At 47.5% G+C, this 19,526-nt stretch overlaps 1 protein-coding gene across 3 annotated transcripts in view; it reads right to left on the bottom strand.

Annotated features, from left to right (window-relative positions):
• Positions 1-8,793: 8,793 nt before the first annotated feature.
• SLC35B1 (solute carrier family 35 member B1) overlaps positions 8,794-19,526 on the bottom strand; it is a 33,781-nt gene continuing 23,048 nt past the window's right edge. For all 3 annotated transcript variants that reach the window (XM_066587362.1, XM_066587359.1, XM_066587363.1), the window contains exons 7-10: positions 18,886-19,012; positions 13,272-13,378; positions 10,284-10,437; positions 8,794-9,021 (exon numbers count right to left, since the gene is read on the bottom strand). In XM_066587362.1, coding sequence (XP_066443459.1) covers positions 8,969-9,021; positions 10,284-10,437; positions 13,272-13,378; positions 18,886-19,012 — 441 coding nt within the window. In that variant the 3' untranslated portion in view covers positions 8,794-8,968. The remainder of the gene's footprint in view (positions 9,022-10,283; positions 10,438-13,271; positions 13,379-18,885; positions 19,013-19,526) is intronic.

The following is a 19,526-nucleotide window of genomic DNA, read 5'->3' on the forward strand; positions in this document are numbered from 1 at the left end:
AGACCGCTGGGAACTGGAAGCCGGGGAGCGCTGACTGCGAGAGACCTACAGAGGAGGTGAGGGGGAGCGCCGCATAGTATGAAATCAACTGCGGATATGCAGCTGATTACCACTCAAACCAACACCGATGGTACAGATTTTGACAGTTTTTTTTGGTGCAGAAATGCTGCAGAATTTGCAGTAGAAATTTACCGGTAAACATATCGTAAGTGAGGTTGACTTATGCTGCCACATGCAGAGTGGAGCCAGTAGTAATAGTGCCCCCCACAGAGGTCTCAGTAGTGATAGTGACCCCCACAGTGGGCGTCAGTAGTAATAGTGACCTCCACAGTAGCCCTCAGTAGTAATAGTGACCCGCACAGTGGCCCTGAGTAGTAATAGTGTCCTCCACAGTGGCCCTCGGTAGCAATAGTGTCCTCCACAGTGGCCCTGGGTAGTAATAGTAACCCCCACAGTGGCCTTCGGTGGTAATAGTGACCCCCACAGTGGCCATTAGTAGTAATAGTGACCCACACAGTGGCCCTCAGTAGTAATAGTGACCCCCACAGTAGCCTTCAGTAGTAATAGTGCCCTCCACAGTAGCCTTCAGTAGTAATAGTGTCCCCCACAGTGGCCCTGAGTAGGAATAGTGACCCCCACAGTGGCCCTAAGTAGGAATAGTGATCCCCATAGTGGCCCTCAGTAATAATAGTGACCCCCAACAGTGGCCCTCAGTAGTAATAGTAACCCCCACAGTGGCCTTCAGTAGTAATAGTAACCCCCACAGTGGCCCTCAGTAGTAACAGTGACCCCCACTGTGGCCCTCCGTAGTAATAGTGGCCCCAGTAGTAATAGTGACCCCCCACAGTGGCCCTCAGTAGTAATAGTGTCCCCCTACAGTAGCCCTCAGTATTAACAGTGACCCCCACAGTGGCCCTCAGTAGTAAAAGGGGCCCCATACAGTAGCCCTCAGTAGTAATAGTGTCCCCATACAGTAGCCCTCAGTAGTAATAGTGGCCCCCATAGTGGCCTCAGTAGTAATAGTGTCCCTCATAGTGGCCTCAGTAGTAATAGTGACCCCCACAGTGGCCCTCAGTAGTAATAGTAACCCCCACAGTAGCCCTCAGAAGTAATAGTGACCCCCATAGTGGCCACAGTAGTAATAGTGTCCCTCATAGTGGCCTCAGTAATAATAGTGTCCCAATACAGTGGCCCTCAGTAGTAATAGTAACCCCCACAGTGGCCCTCAAAAGTAATAGTGACCCCCATAGTGGCCTCAGTAGTAATAGTGTCCCTCATAGTGGCCTCAGTAGTAATAGTGATCCCCACAGTGGCACTCAGTAGTAATAGTGTCCCAATACAGTGGCCCTCAGTAGTAATAGTAACCCCCACAGTGGCCCTCAAAAGTAATAGTGACCCCCATAGTGGCCTCAGTAGTAATAGTGTCCCTCATAGTGGCCTCAGTAGTAATAGTGATCCCCACAGTGGTCTCAGTAGTAATAGTGTCCCAATACAGTGGCCCTCAGTAGTAATAGTAACCCCCACAGTGGCCCTCAAAAGTAATAGTGACCCCCACAGTGGCCCTCAAAAGTAATAGTGACCCCCATAGTGGCCTCAGTAGTAATAGTGATCCCCACAGTGGCCCTCAAAAGTAATAGTGACCCCCATAGTGGCCCTCAAAAGTAATAGTGACCCCCATAGTGGCCTCAGTAGTAATAGTGTCCCAATACAGTGGCCCTCAGTAGTAATAGTAACCCCCACAGTGGCCCTCAAAAGTAATAGTGACCCCCCATAGTGGCCTCAGTAGTAATAGTGTCCCTCATAGTGGCCTCAGTAGTAATAGTGATCCCCACAATGGTCTCAGTAGTAATAGTGTCCCAATACAGTGGCCCTCAGTAGTAATAGTAACCCCGACAGTGGCCCTCAAAAGTAATAGTGTCCCTCATAGTGGCCTCAGTAGTAATAGTGTCCCAATACAGTGGCACTCAGTAGTAATAGTAACCCCCACAGTGGCCCTCAAAAGTAATAGTGACCCTCATAGTGGCCTCAGTAGTAATAGTGTCCCTCATAGTGGCCTCAGTAGTAATAGTGTCCCTCATAGTGGCCCTCAAAAGTAATAGTGACCACCCATAGTGGCCTCAGTAGTAATAGTGTCCCTCATAGTGGCCCTCAAAAGTAATAGTGACCCCCATAGTGGCCTCAGTAGTAATAGTGTCCCTCATAGTGGCACTCAGTAGTAATAGTGATCCCCACAGTGGCACTCAGTAGTAATAGTGTCACAAAGTGATTACCAGCAGGGAGCTGCAGCACCCCAGCTGGTAATCACTATGGTGACCAGACGTCCCGGAAGTGGGACAAATGGCTGTCCCGCTGGGGTCCCGTTGGAAGGCAGGACACAGGTTCCCAAAGCGGGACTGTCCCGCCTAATTCAGGACGCCTGGTCACCTTATAAGAGTATGCCATTTTGGTCTGTAAAATACGCAGCATTTTCACAAACTGAAGCTGTGTGTATTCATAGCATATTGGACCTTCTTGTAATATTTTTTGTGAGCGTATTCACTGGGTTATCATGTGCGCAAAAAATAAAAACGCAAGAAGGTCCCATAGATTTCTCCTGCCTTCATGCGTAAATATGCTGTGAATACTAGTGTATCATACATCGCTACTGCATATTTATCCCATTGACTGTAATGGTGAATTCCCAAGTAGTCAGTCATGGCTCGGTGCTTGTTTCAGAATACGGATCAAAGTGGGACGTGGTAAAATACATGCATGAAAAATGTATGTCTGAATACCCCAAGGCAGGTCAATAGGGATGACGTGGTCTGTATTACACGCATTAAAAGCACGAGCGTAATATGCAGTGCAAATATACCCACGTGAATGAGCCCTTAAAAACGGCCCCAGGAAGGCAACCCTAATGCTGATGTGGCCCTCGGTGAAAATGAGTTTGACACCCCTGCTAGAGGATCGCTTAAAGTGCTCAGTCACACGGGTGTATTTCCCATGCGTGTGTTGTCGTCGTACTTCATGGACAGCACACGGACTTCTTATAGCCTGTGAAGATATTCACATGTGTGTTTGCACAGTCCGATGGTCCATGTAAAAAAGTCGCAGTGTTTTTCTATTCTGGTCCGTATCACAGACGACCATCAGACATGCAATGACCGCTGCCAGCGGGTATCGGACAGCACATTCATGTTTGTCCGTGTGTTGTCTGATGCACGTGTAAACAGGCAGTTGCTCATATATGAATGACTGCCTGTTCACTGTGAATGGCTGGAAGAGATCTCCAGCGCACTCTTCCTCCATTCAGTGAATGACTATCGCTGTATGAAAGCACAGAAGGGATAGTTGTTGGGACGTCTGACGGGCGTTTAAGAGCCCAAAAGTCATACCACATAAAGGTACCTTACAACAGTCGATTCTCATCCGATAAGACAAATTTGACGTCAACTCATTTAGGCCGTATTTATATGGGCAAGCGCAATATTGGTCTATGAAACTCAGACCGATATTGCAATTGTAAAACTGCAATTTTCATTGCAAGTGCGCTGCGGTTTGCAAGAAAATCACATTGCATCGCTGAACATGTGATTCTCATACGTGTGAAAACTGCATGTATTTTCAATAGGAAAAATTAAATCTCGCATGAAACTCATATATATATATATATACACACACGCGCGAGGGTGGTGCAATTTTTTTTTTTATCACTCTCTGGAAATAATGGGCGAGATTTCTGCAAACATGCTGTGAGCGAAAAATCACCTGACTGAATGATTTTCTGTATTTTCTCGTCCATGCAAATACAGCCTTAAGCTTTATTTACAAGGGCGCTGCGATCTTTAGCCGCCCGCATCGTGGACGAAACTTGCAGGATCGAGAGACAGCCACGATTGAGTCGCGGCTGCATCACCTGTTTTCTCGTGCTTTCAGACAGCCGGGTGCGGTGTATATAAGCTGCATCCCAGAATACCATCAGCCATGGGGAGAGAGTTCAGCTCCGCTAAACTCCCCATCCCCACCCCTTGCTGGCTGTCAGGTTCCATTGATAGGCGTCACTTAATTCCATTGCAAAGACAAATAGATAGATTTGTGGCAAAATCTGGGAAGACAGTCAGGTAGGACAACCGTAGTTGGGCAGATATTTCATAACACTAGCGGTCAGTGAAACATGCCTGTATTAAGCCCCCCCAGTGCAGGATTGCCCTATAATAAAAGGAAACAGTTGGGGTCATCAAGTAGTGATTTTCCACGGTCAGGAATGGTATAATTTCTCCTAAAGGAGAACACCTAGAATGTGTGGGGAGACTTATAAGGCCATCCATGCTCCTCTGGGAAATATGCAAATGGAAGATGGAACAATGCCTCTGCAGCGCCACCTATAGGAAAGAAAAGGGGTGAAGCAAACCCAAGGTTATCCGAGGCTCAGGTCTCAGGATGAATATCCAGAACCCAAAACCCTTAGAGAGGGTTGCAAAAATCGGATAGATAATGGAGGTGCTACCAACCAGAAAGACCCACCAACGGTGGGCACACGAAATATGCGATGAGCAAAAAAGGTAGCAAGACAGGAGGAGGTAATATCTAACTTCTATTTTATTAAATGCATTAAAAACCAGCAAAAGATGCGCGTTTTGGGTTCAACCCCTTCATCAGTCACTAGGTAGGACATCAATGTTGGGACTAAGTGAATAAGGCTCCCAAAAGTGCTTCAGTACCCCAAATCTACGGGTAAATCGCACGTTGGCACGCATGACCGTGTATAGGCAGGCTGATGGTGATGCTTGGTTCCTATAGTGAAGCTTTGGGTTTCGATCCTGACCCAGAAACAACTACTGCAAGTTTTTTTGCATGTTGTTGTAGTAGTTGCATACATTTCTTCTAGTGACTCTCCCCCCCCCCCTTCCTCCCCCCAAAAAGATTGGTTGACTGCAAATAAATAATCTGACGCATGGGTACATCTGTGGCTAATGGGTTAATAAAAGTGCAATGAAGGTAATTTGCATACTACCCCCTCCCACAAGGAAGTTGGTAGTTATTACTTGCCGACTATACCGCCAAGTTGGCCAATAGTTGCCGTGTATCATAAAGTAAGTGCAATGCCGGACAATACTGATCGCTTGCCATCATTCCGGACTTCGGATCGATTATTTTTGACCCCCCCCCCACTTCATTGATTTTCCAATCTCAATCACCTTAGCTTGGCAAATGAATAGTGGTTACCTTCGGCATCAATTAATTACACCAACCCAAGTGAGGAATAAGGTCACGTGGTGGAGCGAAGTTTCGTTGGCAGCTTCTAATGAGTATTAATACCCCTGCAGGTTTCCCTGAGCAGGACAAGTCTGCCACCTCCAGCCATAAATCAAACCCGTATTAGATCAGCACTTATGAGTCATGGAAGGGGATGCCCACAGGCAGCACCTGCGTACTGGCAATTTCTCATATTCCGTCACTCCTCAGCACATACCATCTCAGCATCTGCCAGGGAAAGGAAGCTCCTCAGGAGAGCTGCATGCACAGAGGTGCTTGCCTTGCAGAGGTCTGCAGTAATTGTACCTTGCTCTACACCGTAGGCTCTGGTACATTTCATTACTATAAGCAGAAAGGAGGGAAAAATCATCTGCATGAGCGAGCAATAAAGTCTTAAACAAACATAGGCTGTGCCAACAGGCTGTTACAGTACACTGAAGGGACATAAAACAGCTATAAAGTTTCTGGTCTGAAAACACACTTGGATGAGAAGTTAAAGGGGTTGTTGTCGGCTTTGATTGTTCAAAAAGTTCTCTGAAAATAAGCAGATTGCAGAGTGTCCTACTGCTCAGATCTCCGAGCAACAGCGATCTGCAGAGGAGCCTGGAAGCAAGTGCTCAATTTCCCTACAGCACCTCCACAGGTGAGATGAAGTATTACATGGTGCACATTAAAATTAATATGTTCCTGTCATGCCTTGACAGACTGCATCCTTTGAAGACTCTGCAAGAAGTATGCAAAAATATTGACTGGTTTAGATATCTCACTTTGACATCAATATAGACTAAATAGGCAAGAAAATCTTTGAATGGCTGATAGTAGGCACTTACCGATACTAAATTTCCCTCACCAACTAGATGTGTGAAGGCCAATTCATAATCTCATCCTTAAATGGGGCAACAGGTGCCATTTAGGGTATGTTCCCAAGTAAGGGCTACTGGCTTGTAGCTGCGATTCCACCCGGCCACCAATGGGAGTAGCATGTGTATCGGCAAGATTGTGCTCCTGTTGGTGGCTGCGTGGAATCGCAGCTGTAAGCCAGTAACCGTTATCTGGGAACATACCCCTAAATAAGGGCCAAGCTGGTGGTATTTGAGATGAGTGATGGTCAAAGTGCCCTTTTGGTTTTAGGAGAAACTTTTGTCCTAGAACCGTAGGGGGTAGATTATCTGTCCCTAATTTTTCTCACTCATTCCCCTTTTCTGGTGGTTCCCACTACAGTTTTCCGATGGCCACTGCTATCTTTATACTACTGCATTACCTACAGTACATTGGTAGTGTCAGGACAACAAATGCACTATCCTGCTCTGTGATTGGCCAGCACTGCTCATGGGATCGGCACAGACCAATCACAAAGCAATACATAATGTAGTAAAAAAATGGTTATGGCCATCTTGCCACACAAAAAAAGAGAACAGACATAAAAGAGGAAGATTGAGAAGATCGAGCACAGATATTATACCTTTCTCCAGTCCCAAGGCAGAATTTTGTCCCGAAACCACGGGCTCATTTTAATATGGTCATTCGTCCCCAATACACTATCCTCATTGGCGGCAGCACATGCACCGTTCCTAGGGGTGAGATGTGCTGCTACACCGGCACCTTTTTTTCTACCTCAAACAACCTAATCAGCCGACGAAAAAGATTTTGCCCATTCATTGGCTTTTTTGGTGGCATCTAGTGAGCGTTGATGACCAACTGTAGGTCCTTTTAAAAGAGTCTTCAGACCAGAGGTAGAACGTGAAGCTCCTGGGCCTAAATCAAAATCTGCAAGAGGGCTTCTACCTACTAGGTGACATAGAAGCCCATACCTATCTACTATCTATAAGCGGGCGCTGGTAGAAGCAGGCATCACTACAGAAATCAGACGAGGACAAGGTTACTGCTGCATCAGGTTTAATATAAAGTACCAATTCATTTATTAAGTAGATTAATATCAAATATTGCTGTTCCAACCAAAAGTGAGGTCTTCCCTTTAACTTCTAGTGTGGGGTTTCATATCTAGGTCTTTGTTAGTCTTTGGCTAGCTCTTCGCAGACTGCAATGAAACAGATCTTGGAATGCAAGAAAGAAAAAAAAATAGAATTACAGTATATGGTGAAACCACCTAAGGCCAGCAGGAGGCTCCACTTTGCAGAGAAAAAGCTTGTTGTCGCTGGGGCAAGAGAAAAAAAAACAAATAGAGCTGTTACCCACAGCAATCAGGTCCAACTTCTAGCTGTTTCGCTGCAGGAAGCAGACAGCTCCGTACATTGCACAGTGGCCCAGGTTGGTACTGTAGACCGAGTTCTATTGAAGGGAATGGGGGTCAACTTGTAGTACTAACCCAGGCCACTGCACAATGTACAGCACTGTCTGATAACTAAAGGGGTTTTCCCACTTCTCACTGTTTTGCTGCAGGAACCAGACAGCGCCATACATTGTGCAGTGGTCTGGGTTGGTACTGCAACCCGAGTACCAGTCACAATAGGACTCTGCCAGCAGTACCAGCCTGGGCCACTGCAAAATGTATGGAGCGGTCTGCTTCCTGCAGCAAAACCGTGAGAAGTGGGAAAACCCCTTTAGTTATCAAAGCAGGCCTGTAATAAATAAGAGCTATAACCTGGTTGAGATGGGTGACTACTCGGTTTTCTTTTGATAGAACTTTCTAGACTCTTCATTTGACCTATAAAAATGGTGCGCAGGTTACATACTACATTTGGCACAACTCATGACCTACCAGGCACAGTGATGCCACCTCAGGGCTGAACATAAACACTTGTATTAAGTGCCAAGAAATGGTGCCAGTCCATAAATAATTTATCACAACCTGTAGTTTAGTAGCACCCTGATGGATGCCGCAGAATGCGATAAACAAAAATGGCGCCATCAGATGCATCGCACATTATGGCAGTTTTTAATGTAAGAGTCCAAGGAGGGTGGCGGAGGGTTAACTTTAAGCTACAGTTAGAAACAGTGTTATATGTAACTAGAATGAGAAGTCTTGAGTCCTACCTACAGATCCTCATACCCATCTGTACACACCCATCATCCATGCCAGTTCCGATCTGTACATACCAGTCATTCACGCCGCGCAGTCAGCCAGACCCGACCCGGTCATGGCAGTAATAAAAACATCAGCCCGTCTATTAATATTCCTCCTGCTCTTGTTTTCTTCTAAATCCTTCTTGTCCTTGGTCGCGTTCCACTGCCAGCAGCCAAACTGGTCCCCGGCCTAGTTGTGCCAGTCCTGGGTATTAATGAGATCCAGGGGCTGGGATAGTGATGAAGGGAGGGAGGCAGTTGGCACCAGATGGGCGCCTCTATACACATCTGCTCCCTCCGCTTTTATGTGTGGTGGGAGAAATCTGCAGAGGACCCAATTCTCCAACTTTGAAGCCGCCGCAGTTATGCAAATGCTACTCGTCGGAGCCAAGCGAATGCCTGTGTGCCCGGCGTCTCCGCATTGTACTACTCATCAGATCTTTTATTAACAGGAGCTATATAGCCGGGCAGCGTTCGGGCACGGGCGCCGCTCCACAATAGTTAAACCAAGTAAGAGGCAAAACAGACGCGTTCCATCTTCCTGCATTTAATATTCCCACACCCTCAGCTTAAAATCGCAGCCCTTCCGTCATTAATAAAATAGTTACACGTATCAGTAAAAAAAAACAAAAAAACACGTATTTATATAGACGAACAGCGAGTGAGGTCCGAATACGTCATCTGAAGGCTCCTGTAAAAAGGGGGATCAGTGGGACGATTTTTTGGATCCTTTACCAAATTTAGCATCCAGTCCTAGACCTGTGGAAAACAGAAGAGAAGAGCGGTGAGCGGGCAGGAAGAGAGTGGGCACGGAGCAGCGGCTATACTGTCATATAGTATGAGTGTGTGCCTGTGGCTCATCGGGGGACCGTGCGTGCCAAGTGCGGCTGGCAACACGTTGCTAACCAACCTCCACCCACCCTGTATTACTAAGTAGCAACGCAATGATGACTGCGCACTGCCAGTCCTGCCGGCCCGTAACATCACCACGGTTAGGTCAGTGGAAGCGTTGGCACCGCATTGCTCACCAGCTGCCATAGCAGTACAGCTTCCTGCAGTGTGAAGCGTAGATCGCATTTTGGGTGAGGAGCTAAACCCCTCAAATGCATTTCATATACAGGAAAGTCCTAGGATTAAAGGGGGTTGTACCACAATCAGCTTATCACCAGACTGGTAAAAGCCTGATCTCACTGCTCCTATGATCCTGAGCAGGAGGGTCTTGTGTCCCCCTTTTGCACCCCCCCCATATTGAGAAGGAGATCTAATGGAGTGGTGGTCAGACGTGCGGCACTGCTCCATTCATTTCAATAGGGCTGAAGAAAATTGCCGGGCAGTTGTACTCCGCCATTTCCGGCAGCGCCATGGAGCGGCACCGCACATGTGCGACTGTCTTTTCAACTATTGGAACGACGGGTGATTTTTTTTTTCATGCACGTGAAAAACGCAGTCAGGAAGGGTATCGTTTCTCCTTGGGGAGAGCACCTAGAAGGTGTGGGGTGACATAAGGCCATGCATGCTCCTCTGGGAAATATGCAAATAGGGAAGATGGAACAATACCTCTGCAGCACCACCTATTGGCAGCATTCCTGTAAGTCATTGTTAGACGTTATAACAATGACTGGGAGATGCCCTCCCTGACACACGTCATAGGCCTCTCACTAGCCAAGCAAGACACCTAACAAAAAATGTTGTAGTTTCACCTTTAAAGGGATTATCCAGGGTTAGAAAAACATGGCTGCCTTCTTCCAAACACAGCGCCACCCTTATCAGTGGTTTGTGTTAGGTACTACAGCTTAGCTCCTATTCACCTCAATGTAGCAGAGATGAAATACCACACCCAGCCCTATGGGATGAGGCGGTCACTGGTCAGTTAAGAAGGTCCACCCAATGGCTGCTTTGGACTTTATTTGGCACTATGGGGTCACAATCAAAGTAGAAAAATGACTATTTGAGAGATCACCCCCCCCCCCCCCCCCCCCTTAGTCCAGACACTGAACGCTGGTGAAGACTCTGGTACTTACCTAAAAACACTAACAGGGTTCCGACCCACTGCAAGCCGCTGATGGGGTTAGAGAATAATATTACAGAGGCCAAGATGGTGAAGAACTTGCGGGTGGTGGTGATGATGGAGCAGGTGAGAGGACCGAAGTAGACCACAGTCATGAAGATGAAGGTCTAGAGGGGAAAGTAAGAGATGGAACTTACTGAGGGAGACAACATCTCATCAAGGCTCTTTAACCCCTTAATGACCTATTTTGGACCTCAGCATGCAACAATTCTTAGCGATTTTCATCTCCACTTTTGAAAAGCCCCCCCCCCCAAAAAAAAATGTTTCTGCTTTTCCATTGTCATGGCCCTATAAGGGCTTATTTGTTGAGTGGGGAGCTATGGTTTTTATTGGTACCAGTTTTGGGCTACATATATATTTATATCTAATTAATTTTTCTTTAAGAGGGAGGGAGAAAATAATCAATTCTGCGTTTTTGTATTCTACTTCTTCAAGAATCATTTTTGGGAAAACTTTTTGTTGTGCATCGCTGCAAACAAAGACAGAGTTTGTTTTATCCTATGGATGGAGCTATGTGAGGCTTTTTTTTGTGTCCCTCTAGGGGACTTAAACCTGCAAAGTGAATAAAAAAAAGATGGATGATCTGAATGCTCCGATAATGCATTGCATTACATTACAGAAGTGCTGCAGTGTATTTTGCAATTACCTTGCCGGCATTTGCTATGGCAGACCCAGAGGCTAATGTTAGGCTTTGAGTTGCCATGGCAAACCATCGGGCCTGCCGCGATTTCATGATGGAGGGCCGATGATGTCCTACAGGGAGTAACCCTCCCTCTGACTGTATAAATGGTGTGGTCAACATTGATTGAAGCATGTAAGGGGTTAACAGCAGGAACCGATGTTCTCACCGATCCCTGTCGCTGCAAAGGAAGGCCAGCTGTTAGTCAGTCAGCTCCCACCCTACTTTACGCAGACCCCGCGACATCCACATGATGCAGCTCTACATCTCCCTGCGATCACATCTAGGATGTACATAGACATCCTACATGAGGCCGATGAATGCCGAGATCTTGTGATGTTTAACTTTTGTGAATATGACCTGAATTTTCATAGTAAACATTGTGGAAAGATACGGCGCCGCGTGGAGCCTCTGCATTTAGCGCGGCGATTCTGATGGATCAAGTCTATTGTGACAACAGCGGAGTGAAGCTCATCCGACGGCCGTTCAGAGGAGTTTTCTGCTGGATCTTTGGATTGGTTTCTAGAGATGAGCAAGTATACTCGCTAAAGGCAATTGCTCGAGCGAGCATTGCCTTTAGCGAGTATCTCCCCGCTTGAGACAAAAGGTTCGGGTGCCGGCAGTGGGCACGGAGCTGCGGGGCGGAACGGAGGGGAGAGCGGGGCGGAACGGAGGGGAGAGCGGGGCGGAACGGAGGGGAGAGCGGGGCGGAACGGAGGGGAGAGCGGGGCGGAACGGAGGGGAGAGCGGGGCGGAACGGAGGGGAGATCTCCCTCCCCCCCCCCCCGCTGACAGCTGCTACTCACCGCTCCCCCGCACCAGCACCCGAACCTTTTCTCTCGAGCGGGCAGGTACTCGCTAAGGGCAATGCTTGCTCGAGCAATTGCCTTTAGCGAGTATACTCGCTCATCTCTAGTGGTTTCCTCTTCGGGTTCCATGGAGATCTTACTAATATTATTTCGGGGAATTCGAGACCCCGTTTCGGTTTCTCCGTGGCGACTACCCAGCACGCTCGGTTTCAGTTTTCAGAATGAGAGGGACTGAATGAGCGCTGTTTAACTCAAGCGATAAGCGAAAAAAACAACGATGATTTTTTTTAACGCCCGCATAAAAAACGAACGCCTATCATTTGCCGTTGGCCCGCGTGAACAATCATCAATCACCTTTGCTCAATTGAATGATATTTTAATGATAAACTGCTCCGTCCTACGGGCTCCTTCCCACGGCCGTGTGTGTAAATCGCTCCTTGTATCATGCAACGTTTCGCCGCCGTGTGAGCCGGCTATCGCTGTATATGGCGTGTGCAGGGTGACTCTTTCTAAATTCCCCGCTCTGTCTTATAGTGGCGTTGCGTCTTAACTGCTGCACATACATACACACACAATGAATTACGCACAGAGAGGGTTTAATAAGTAACCCATAGAGAGCAATAGGGTTGACCGCTTGTAATACACGGTACAATAGAACATACCGCGATCTTGTTCACGTGCGCATTATACGCAATGTATATATGCAAATGTCAATAGACCAATGAATACCAATGTACTTTCATTGACTCCATTCACCGCACATCTATGCTCATGTATATGAACCCCAAAAGCTCCTTAAGGCGTCTGGAGGGCAAGAGTTTATTAGTCAGCTGTATTTACTACCGTAATAAACGTGTTTAGTGAATAGCAGATTCTGCATTCGGTGGGTGAATATGGAGATGCCGTCATGTAAAGATGAAACACAAGTACTTGCATCCCAGGAATCAGGAAGAGGAGATGCACGCCCATCCCACCACCCCCGTTCCCGTGGTTTCACCCAATCAAGACTTGACATAGCTGGACAAGGGCTTGTTTTCTGCGGGACAGTTATTTTGTAATGGTAGTATTTAATGTACCGCAAGATGTACTAACAAAAAAAACACTTTGGGGAATTTTGAAGTTGGGCGAAATGGCAAAAAAATGCAATTGTGCCTTTTGCATTTAATTTTATATAAAATGTCAATTTTTTTTTTTTTTTAAGCTAGTCCCCACGGGGGACTTGAACTTACGATCGTTTGAGGTCTTCTACTATATAAACTGCAAAATTTTAGTATAGAGTTTAAGTGATCAAATCATCATTGCCGGTGACTGCCAGCCGCCAAGTATGGAGTCGACTGCTTCTGATCCAGCTCCATACATCCTGCACAAAGTAAGTTTATGTCATGCGGATATGACGTTGGCCAGGAAAGACCTGGGACCCCTGCAGATGATCCCGGGCCGTGATGGCACTTACCTGTCCCAAGGCGCTGGTGAGGCTGAAGAGCAGAATGTTGTAGATGATACTTGGGTAACGCTCCGTGAAGCTCATGAATTCCCAAACCTCTCCAGTAAATACGATTCCTGTGCGGAGAGACCCCCACAACAGATTAATAGCGATATCTGCAAATATACTACTGCACAAGGAAAGACTAGAAGCAATGGGATGTAACTGAAAGGGAGGAGACACAGATTAGATATTAGACAGTGAGGGTGATCAATGAGTGGAACAGGTTACCACGGGAGGTGGTGATGTCTTCTTCAATGGAAGTGTTCAAACAAAGGCTGGACAAATATCTGTCTGGGATGATTTAGTGAATCCTGCACTGCGCAGGGGGTTGGACCCGATGACCCTGGCGGTCCCTTCCAACTCTACCATTCTAGGACTCAGCCTAACCCCACATCCATACAGTACTTTACGTCATGCATCGCCTCACTACTGCCCCCTTACATGGCCAATATACCGCTTTATATAAAGTACTACAGTATACCGCAGGAGAATACGGGTCAAGGCAGTGGCCTCCAACCTGCAGCTCTCTGGAGACGGTCAGAGCACAACCTGACAGCACTGCTGGGTATTGTAGTTTCCCAACAGCTGGTGAGGTCGGAGACCCTGAGGAGAAGGGACAGCACACTGCATCGAGCCAAATGTAGGTTTGCAAAAGAAACTCTTTAGAGATCTAGGTGAATACATGTGCACTTGCACCACCTGCTGGCTGCTTGTCTTCACTACAATGTTAACCCCTTCAGCATCCACTATACATGTACGGCGGATGCCAATGTATAGAGCAGGCTGGAGAGCAGAGCACTATCTATACTCCACGGTTGTCGGCTGTCTGGGATCTAATAGCTCTAATTGTGGCAGTTAACCCTTTACAAGCCGCTGTCTTTGGCATTTAAGAAGATCCCTCCGTCATCTAAACTGCTCCCCCAGAACAAGCTCGTGGGCAAGATTTAGGGTATCATGGTAGTCTGGGGCCTTGTGAAAGCCATGTATCTCTGCGTATTATTTGTACTGGTGGGCGAAGCTTAATAGATTGTCTGCAGAAATACAATATACTGCAATACAAGCGACCAAACAAGCGCTAGTTCAAATCCCCTATGTGGCTAAAAGAGTTTTTTTTTTTATATTGGAATGGAAACCTGAAAATTAAAAAAAAAAAAAAATTAAAAAGTCTGCAGCGGGAAGGAGTTAATTTATGCCTAAAATGTACAACAATTTTGAGTAGATTGCTGTTGTACAACATCCTATAGCTGTAGAGGACGCAGAACTGCAGGTAAGAACCAAACTATTAAAATAGGAGAAGTGTGAAAAGTTACAGAAGGATCGGTAAATTCCAGGGAGAATACTACTGATGATCAGGTCATCAATAGTGGATCGGCTGGGGTCCGTCGCTCGGGACCCCGACCGATCAGCTAAGTGGGCGCATGCTGTTAGCACCACAAATACACAGAGGTCGGAGCGGAAGCAGCAGAAGTCTCCGCACCGACCTCTGTGCCGTGGCTGGCACTTATAACTGCGGGTACGGCTCTCACTGAAATCCACGATCGCCGTACTCGCAGTTACAAGCGACGGCCACTATACAGAGGTTGTCGCTGACACTTCTGTTGCTTTTGCTCCAACTTCTGTATTTGTGGCGCTGAACCACATGCGCCGGCTCAGCTGATTGGTCGGGGTCCTGAGAAGCAGACCATAGCCAATTAACTATTGATGCCCTATCCTGAGGATAGATCATCAGTGGTATTTCCACATAAAACCCTTTACAGGCTGTGGACACCTTTTGGACCCATTTTTTGTTCCCCTAGATGCATGTATTTTGGGTGGGCGATCAGTTTTGCAGTAGGGTTTTACATTATGCATAGGAAAATGGCGCTCAAGGCCAATCCTTCATGATTAGTAGGTCAGGAGACTCAAAGTGGAGTTACTTGCTTCACCTGGGAGATCCGTAGGCCCATGGGGATCTCCGGCAACTCCCTGTGCCCAGAGACGCACTTATCCAAGGAAGGCGGTTCGAAGAAATAAGGGATTGACCATCTGAGCGGCGAAATGCTTACAGCGTGTTTATTGGAGCTTGGAACAATAAAAAACTGATATAAAAAAAGACAAATAAGGCAAAATTAAAATCAAGGAGTTTTCTAAAGTGCATTGAGGTTGAAGCAAAGCCATGCTCCCTTCACGTAGTACCCGTGACTGGCCACGCTGTCTGTGTAATATATATGCCATACCCCTTGATTTTATTTTACCGTTTTTTTAACTTTAGTAGATTTTTTTTTTTTTCTATGTCAGCATTTTAATTTTATTGCTTTTTTATTGCTCCAATCTCCCAACAAACACGCTGTAAGGGTTTCGCCACTGGAAATGCCAGTTACTGTTTCTTCGAACCACCTTACTTGGATAACTGCGGTTCTGGGCACAGGAAGTTGACATGGGTCCTACTTACCTCCCTGGTGAGGTAACCCACCTTTTAGTCTTCTCACCTGATCATCGCTTCATTCCATGGAGGATTGTCCTTGAGCGCCGTTGGCCTCGTGTTGTTTCTCTCTCCTACAGGCTATCCCCGGACAACTGGATTGGATCGGATGGCTGCAACTGGCGCTCTTCACATTGGACGAGGATCCTCCGCTACCCACTGAGGTTTTCATACAAAAGGCCATCCAGGCTGTCAGGTGTTGTGACGCCCCCCACAGGCGCAGCAGTGATCCCACCACACCAGGCGAGTTGGTTTCTGCACATTTGTGGGCGCTGTTCTTCCTTCTCGGACATTTCACTTGTGTATCTCCATAGGAGATCAGTCAGTGATGCCGGACCGAGGACGGTGTTTCCTTCTGCTTTCTGCTCACTTGCATCTTAGATGCTAATTTATGACCTCAAAGTTTTTATTTGCTGTGGTCATAAATTAGCGGATAAGGTGGTGTAGGAGAGCAGAGGGACACGAACGGTCCTCTTGCACAGGATGAGCTGTCGGGCGAATGACACCCATCACTCGTCCCAGTTAGTCAGGAAAGGCATCACCACTCTTTAAGGCCTCATGTCCACGGGGACAGATCTGCTGCGGGTCACCCGCACGAGTGATCCGCGCCCCATAGGGATGCATTGGACACCCACAGGTAATTAAATACTTGCGGATGTCATTTTCCCCTGAGGATTGTGTGTGCGGGAAAACACCCGCAGCATGCTCCATTTTAGTGCGGGTCACCCGCTAGGACGGCTCCCGCAGGCTTCTATTAAAGCCTATGGAAGCCGTCTGGATCCGCGGCACACCCGCACCTGAATTCCTGCTCTCTGGTGCGAGAGAGCAGGAGTTCAGAAAAAAAAAAAAAAAAGAATGCACGGCACACTGCCGGCGTGCCGAGCACATCCGCTGGGCTGAAGAAAGAAGATCCGGCTACGACGGAGGTAAGATCCGCAGCGTCCGGACAGGTAAGTAAATCTTTTTTCTAAGCCTCATGTCCGCGGGGCAGGAGGGACACGCTGCGGGATTCTGCATGAAGAATCCACAGCGGGCCCGATTTTCCCCGTGGACATGAGGCCTAAGGATACCCCTCCCGACCCCCGTCACAGGCCTCTCACTAGCCAAGCTAAGATCCTATTGCACACTGATGAGGGGCAAAACGCCCCAAAACAGCTGTCTGTATGGATTCTGGCTTGGTTTTGAATTCCCAATCATTGTTCCCTCGACCTGTATAAAGGGTCAGACATTGATTTGCAGGAATGCTGCCATCCAATAGGTGGCGCTGCAGAGGTATTGTTCCACTTTCCTTACTTTCGTCCCAGTGATGCTCGCTTTTCTGGTATTACACAGGAGCGAGTATCGCCGACATCGCTCACAGCACCGCCGGAGTGGAGGTGGATTGGGCAGGGGAGCGTTTTTCCCCTCACCAACTTCCATTCACAGTGAACAGACCATCAGAAGCGAGTGATTGCTGCCTACACTGGACACGCCGTTCAGTTTTCTGCATGCATTTACACGGGACGATTACCATGCAAATTCCCGCTGCAGCTCGGTAATCTGAGCAATTCTGAACGATAATTGTTCCGTGTAAAGGGCCATAAAACCATTAGTCTAGCCTCACTGATGGATCTCTGACAGACTGCAGTTTCTGTATACAGCGATATGCAGAAGCTGCAGAAGTCAAAACGGGTGTTCATTGTCATGGCTTTCTTATTCAAGACAACTACTTTTGCCTCCAAGCAGTGCGAGATTCTGTAGCTTAGCCCTGCTTTTGGATGTGCTCTACGATCTAGGAGGCATAGGGAGGGGTGGTGGGGGTGAGGTTGTGACTGCCAGAAGACACTTTTAAAAGTGAAGTGGTCACAAGGCTCCTGCTGCCTGAACCCCGAACAGATATGTCCATTCTGCCCATGTGGGTTTTATTCTGCAATGATACTACGTTAGGAATAAAATACTTAGCAGTCTGACTTGGAGCGGACCTGAAAAGGGGCTTGGAGCCAAAAGAGGCGGCAGCACTGGGCTCTTCCTTATCACAACTATACACAAGTAGGGAGAAGAGCTGTACTCTCTATGCTGTGGATAAGGAGAGCCTAGCCACCCCTTCGACTCTAAACTCTGTTCCAGTTCAGCCCAGAGTCAAACATCTAAGTATTTTATTCTGCAACTTGGCAGCTGAGACACACATGGGCGAAATGGGCACATCTGTTCGGGCAGCATGAACATGGTGACAGGTTCCCTTTAAAGGAAACCTGCCCCCACCGAAAGCAACAGAAAATAGGTTATGACTTCGGGCTCTTGTCCCCAGGTGGGTTTGAATTTCGGGATCCGCGCAGATGATCCAGAGTTCGAGCCGCCCATAGACAATCATGGGCGCCCGCAGCTTAATTAAAGCATGCTGGTTTGTTTTCTGGACCTTTTAATCCAAAAAACAGATTGCAGCACGCTCTGTTTTGCCGCGGATCCCGCAGGGACGGCTTCCATTGAAGTCAATGGAAGTCGTTCGATCTTCAGCACATCCAGAACGGTCACGCCGGGTGTGCTGAAGGTCCCGCGGGAAAGCAGGAGATTAAAAAAATATATATAAAACTCTCCACTGCGCATGTGCTGGCACCCGCCCACAAGCACGGAGGAGACAACGGACGACCCGCACACATCCGGACTGGTAAGTAATGTCCTCATGTCGTGGGCCGGGTGGGATCCCGTGGCGGAGCTCCCGCCCACGGAAACCGACCTGCCCGTGGACATGAGGACTTATTCTTGTTATGACAAGTCCAACAAAAAAAAAAACTAGAAGTAAAAACTCCGTATCTACTGTCCTGTGGATAAGAGAAGTATCTGATCGTGGGGATCAGAAGGGAAGTAGCATGATACGACTCCTGTCAAGTCTGTGGGAGTTAAAGAAAGGGTCGAGTGCCGCTTGCCAGAAACTTTCCATAACTTTCACAAATAGCAATGTAAAACACCCCAAAAAGCTACGTGCCAGCGGACTGTACCCCGAGGAATCTGGAGCATTAGTGATGCATTTGTGATGCAGCAGGGGCCACAGTGTGATCATTAGTGGCACAATGTGTGTCATAGCACTGGTCACAGTGGAGCCCTACACAAAAAAAAGTTTTCTTAAAGTTAATGTGGCTCTACCTGCTCCTAGAAATAAACTGGACCAGAGGTTAATATGAAGCATCATTTGGTTGGAGCCCGTCTGGTAGTTTGCCCGCATGTGATCCTGAGACACTCCAGTCAGTCCGTCCAGGGTAAGAGACAGCAACTGGGAAGAGAAGAAGGAGAATGTTAATGCATTACCGGATGGGCGGGACAAGTCATTTCATGCAGGGGGTAACTTATGTACCCTCAGATGCCGCTACTAAATAAAGCGGTACAGGTGCCAACGCACAGACCTACAAGAGTCAACACCTAATGCTGTACGGAGGAGCTGTATACACGTGCCGTGTACCGGGCACTACTACTGAGCCATTCTCTCCTACAGGCAATACTTCATCTACACGGGACGACCGTACGAGCGAGTGATGTCACCACTAGTTGTTCGTACAGAGCGTTTCAACAGGGAGATCAACGCGGAGTATCGCTCAGCGCTTAACCTTCTATGTAAAGCGTTTACACGCAGAGAGAAGTGAGCGGACCAGCGATGATTTTTATGGTGGTTGAAAGCGAGCGACAGAAGAAGAGGAAATAAATAGTAAACAATGTTTTGCAATTAGGCGCAATGATTAACGCGGGCGCATCTGAACGAATTTTGGGTGATAATAGTCCTGTGTAAATGG

This window comes from Eleutherodactylus coqui, chromosome 13, assembly GCF_035609145.1.
Source record: "Eleutherodactylus coqui strain aEleCoq1 chromosome 13, aEleCoq1.hap1, whole genome shotgun sequence".
Taxonomy (NCBI): Eukaryota; Metazoa; Chordata; class Amphibia; order Anura; family Eleutherodactylidae; genus Eleutherodactylus; species Eleutherodactylus coqui.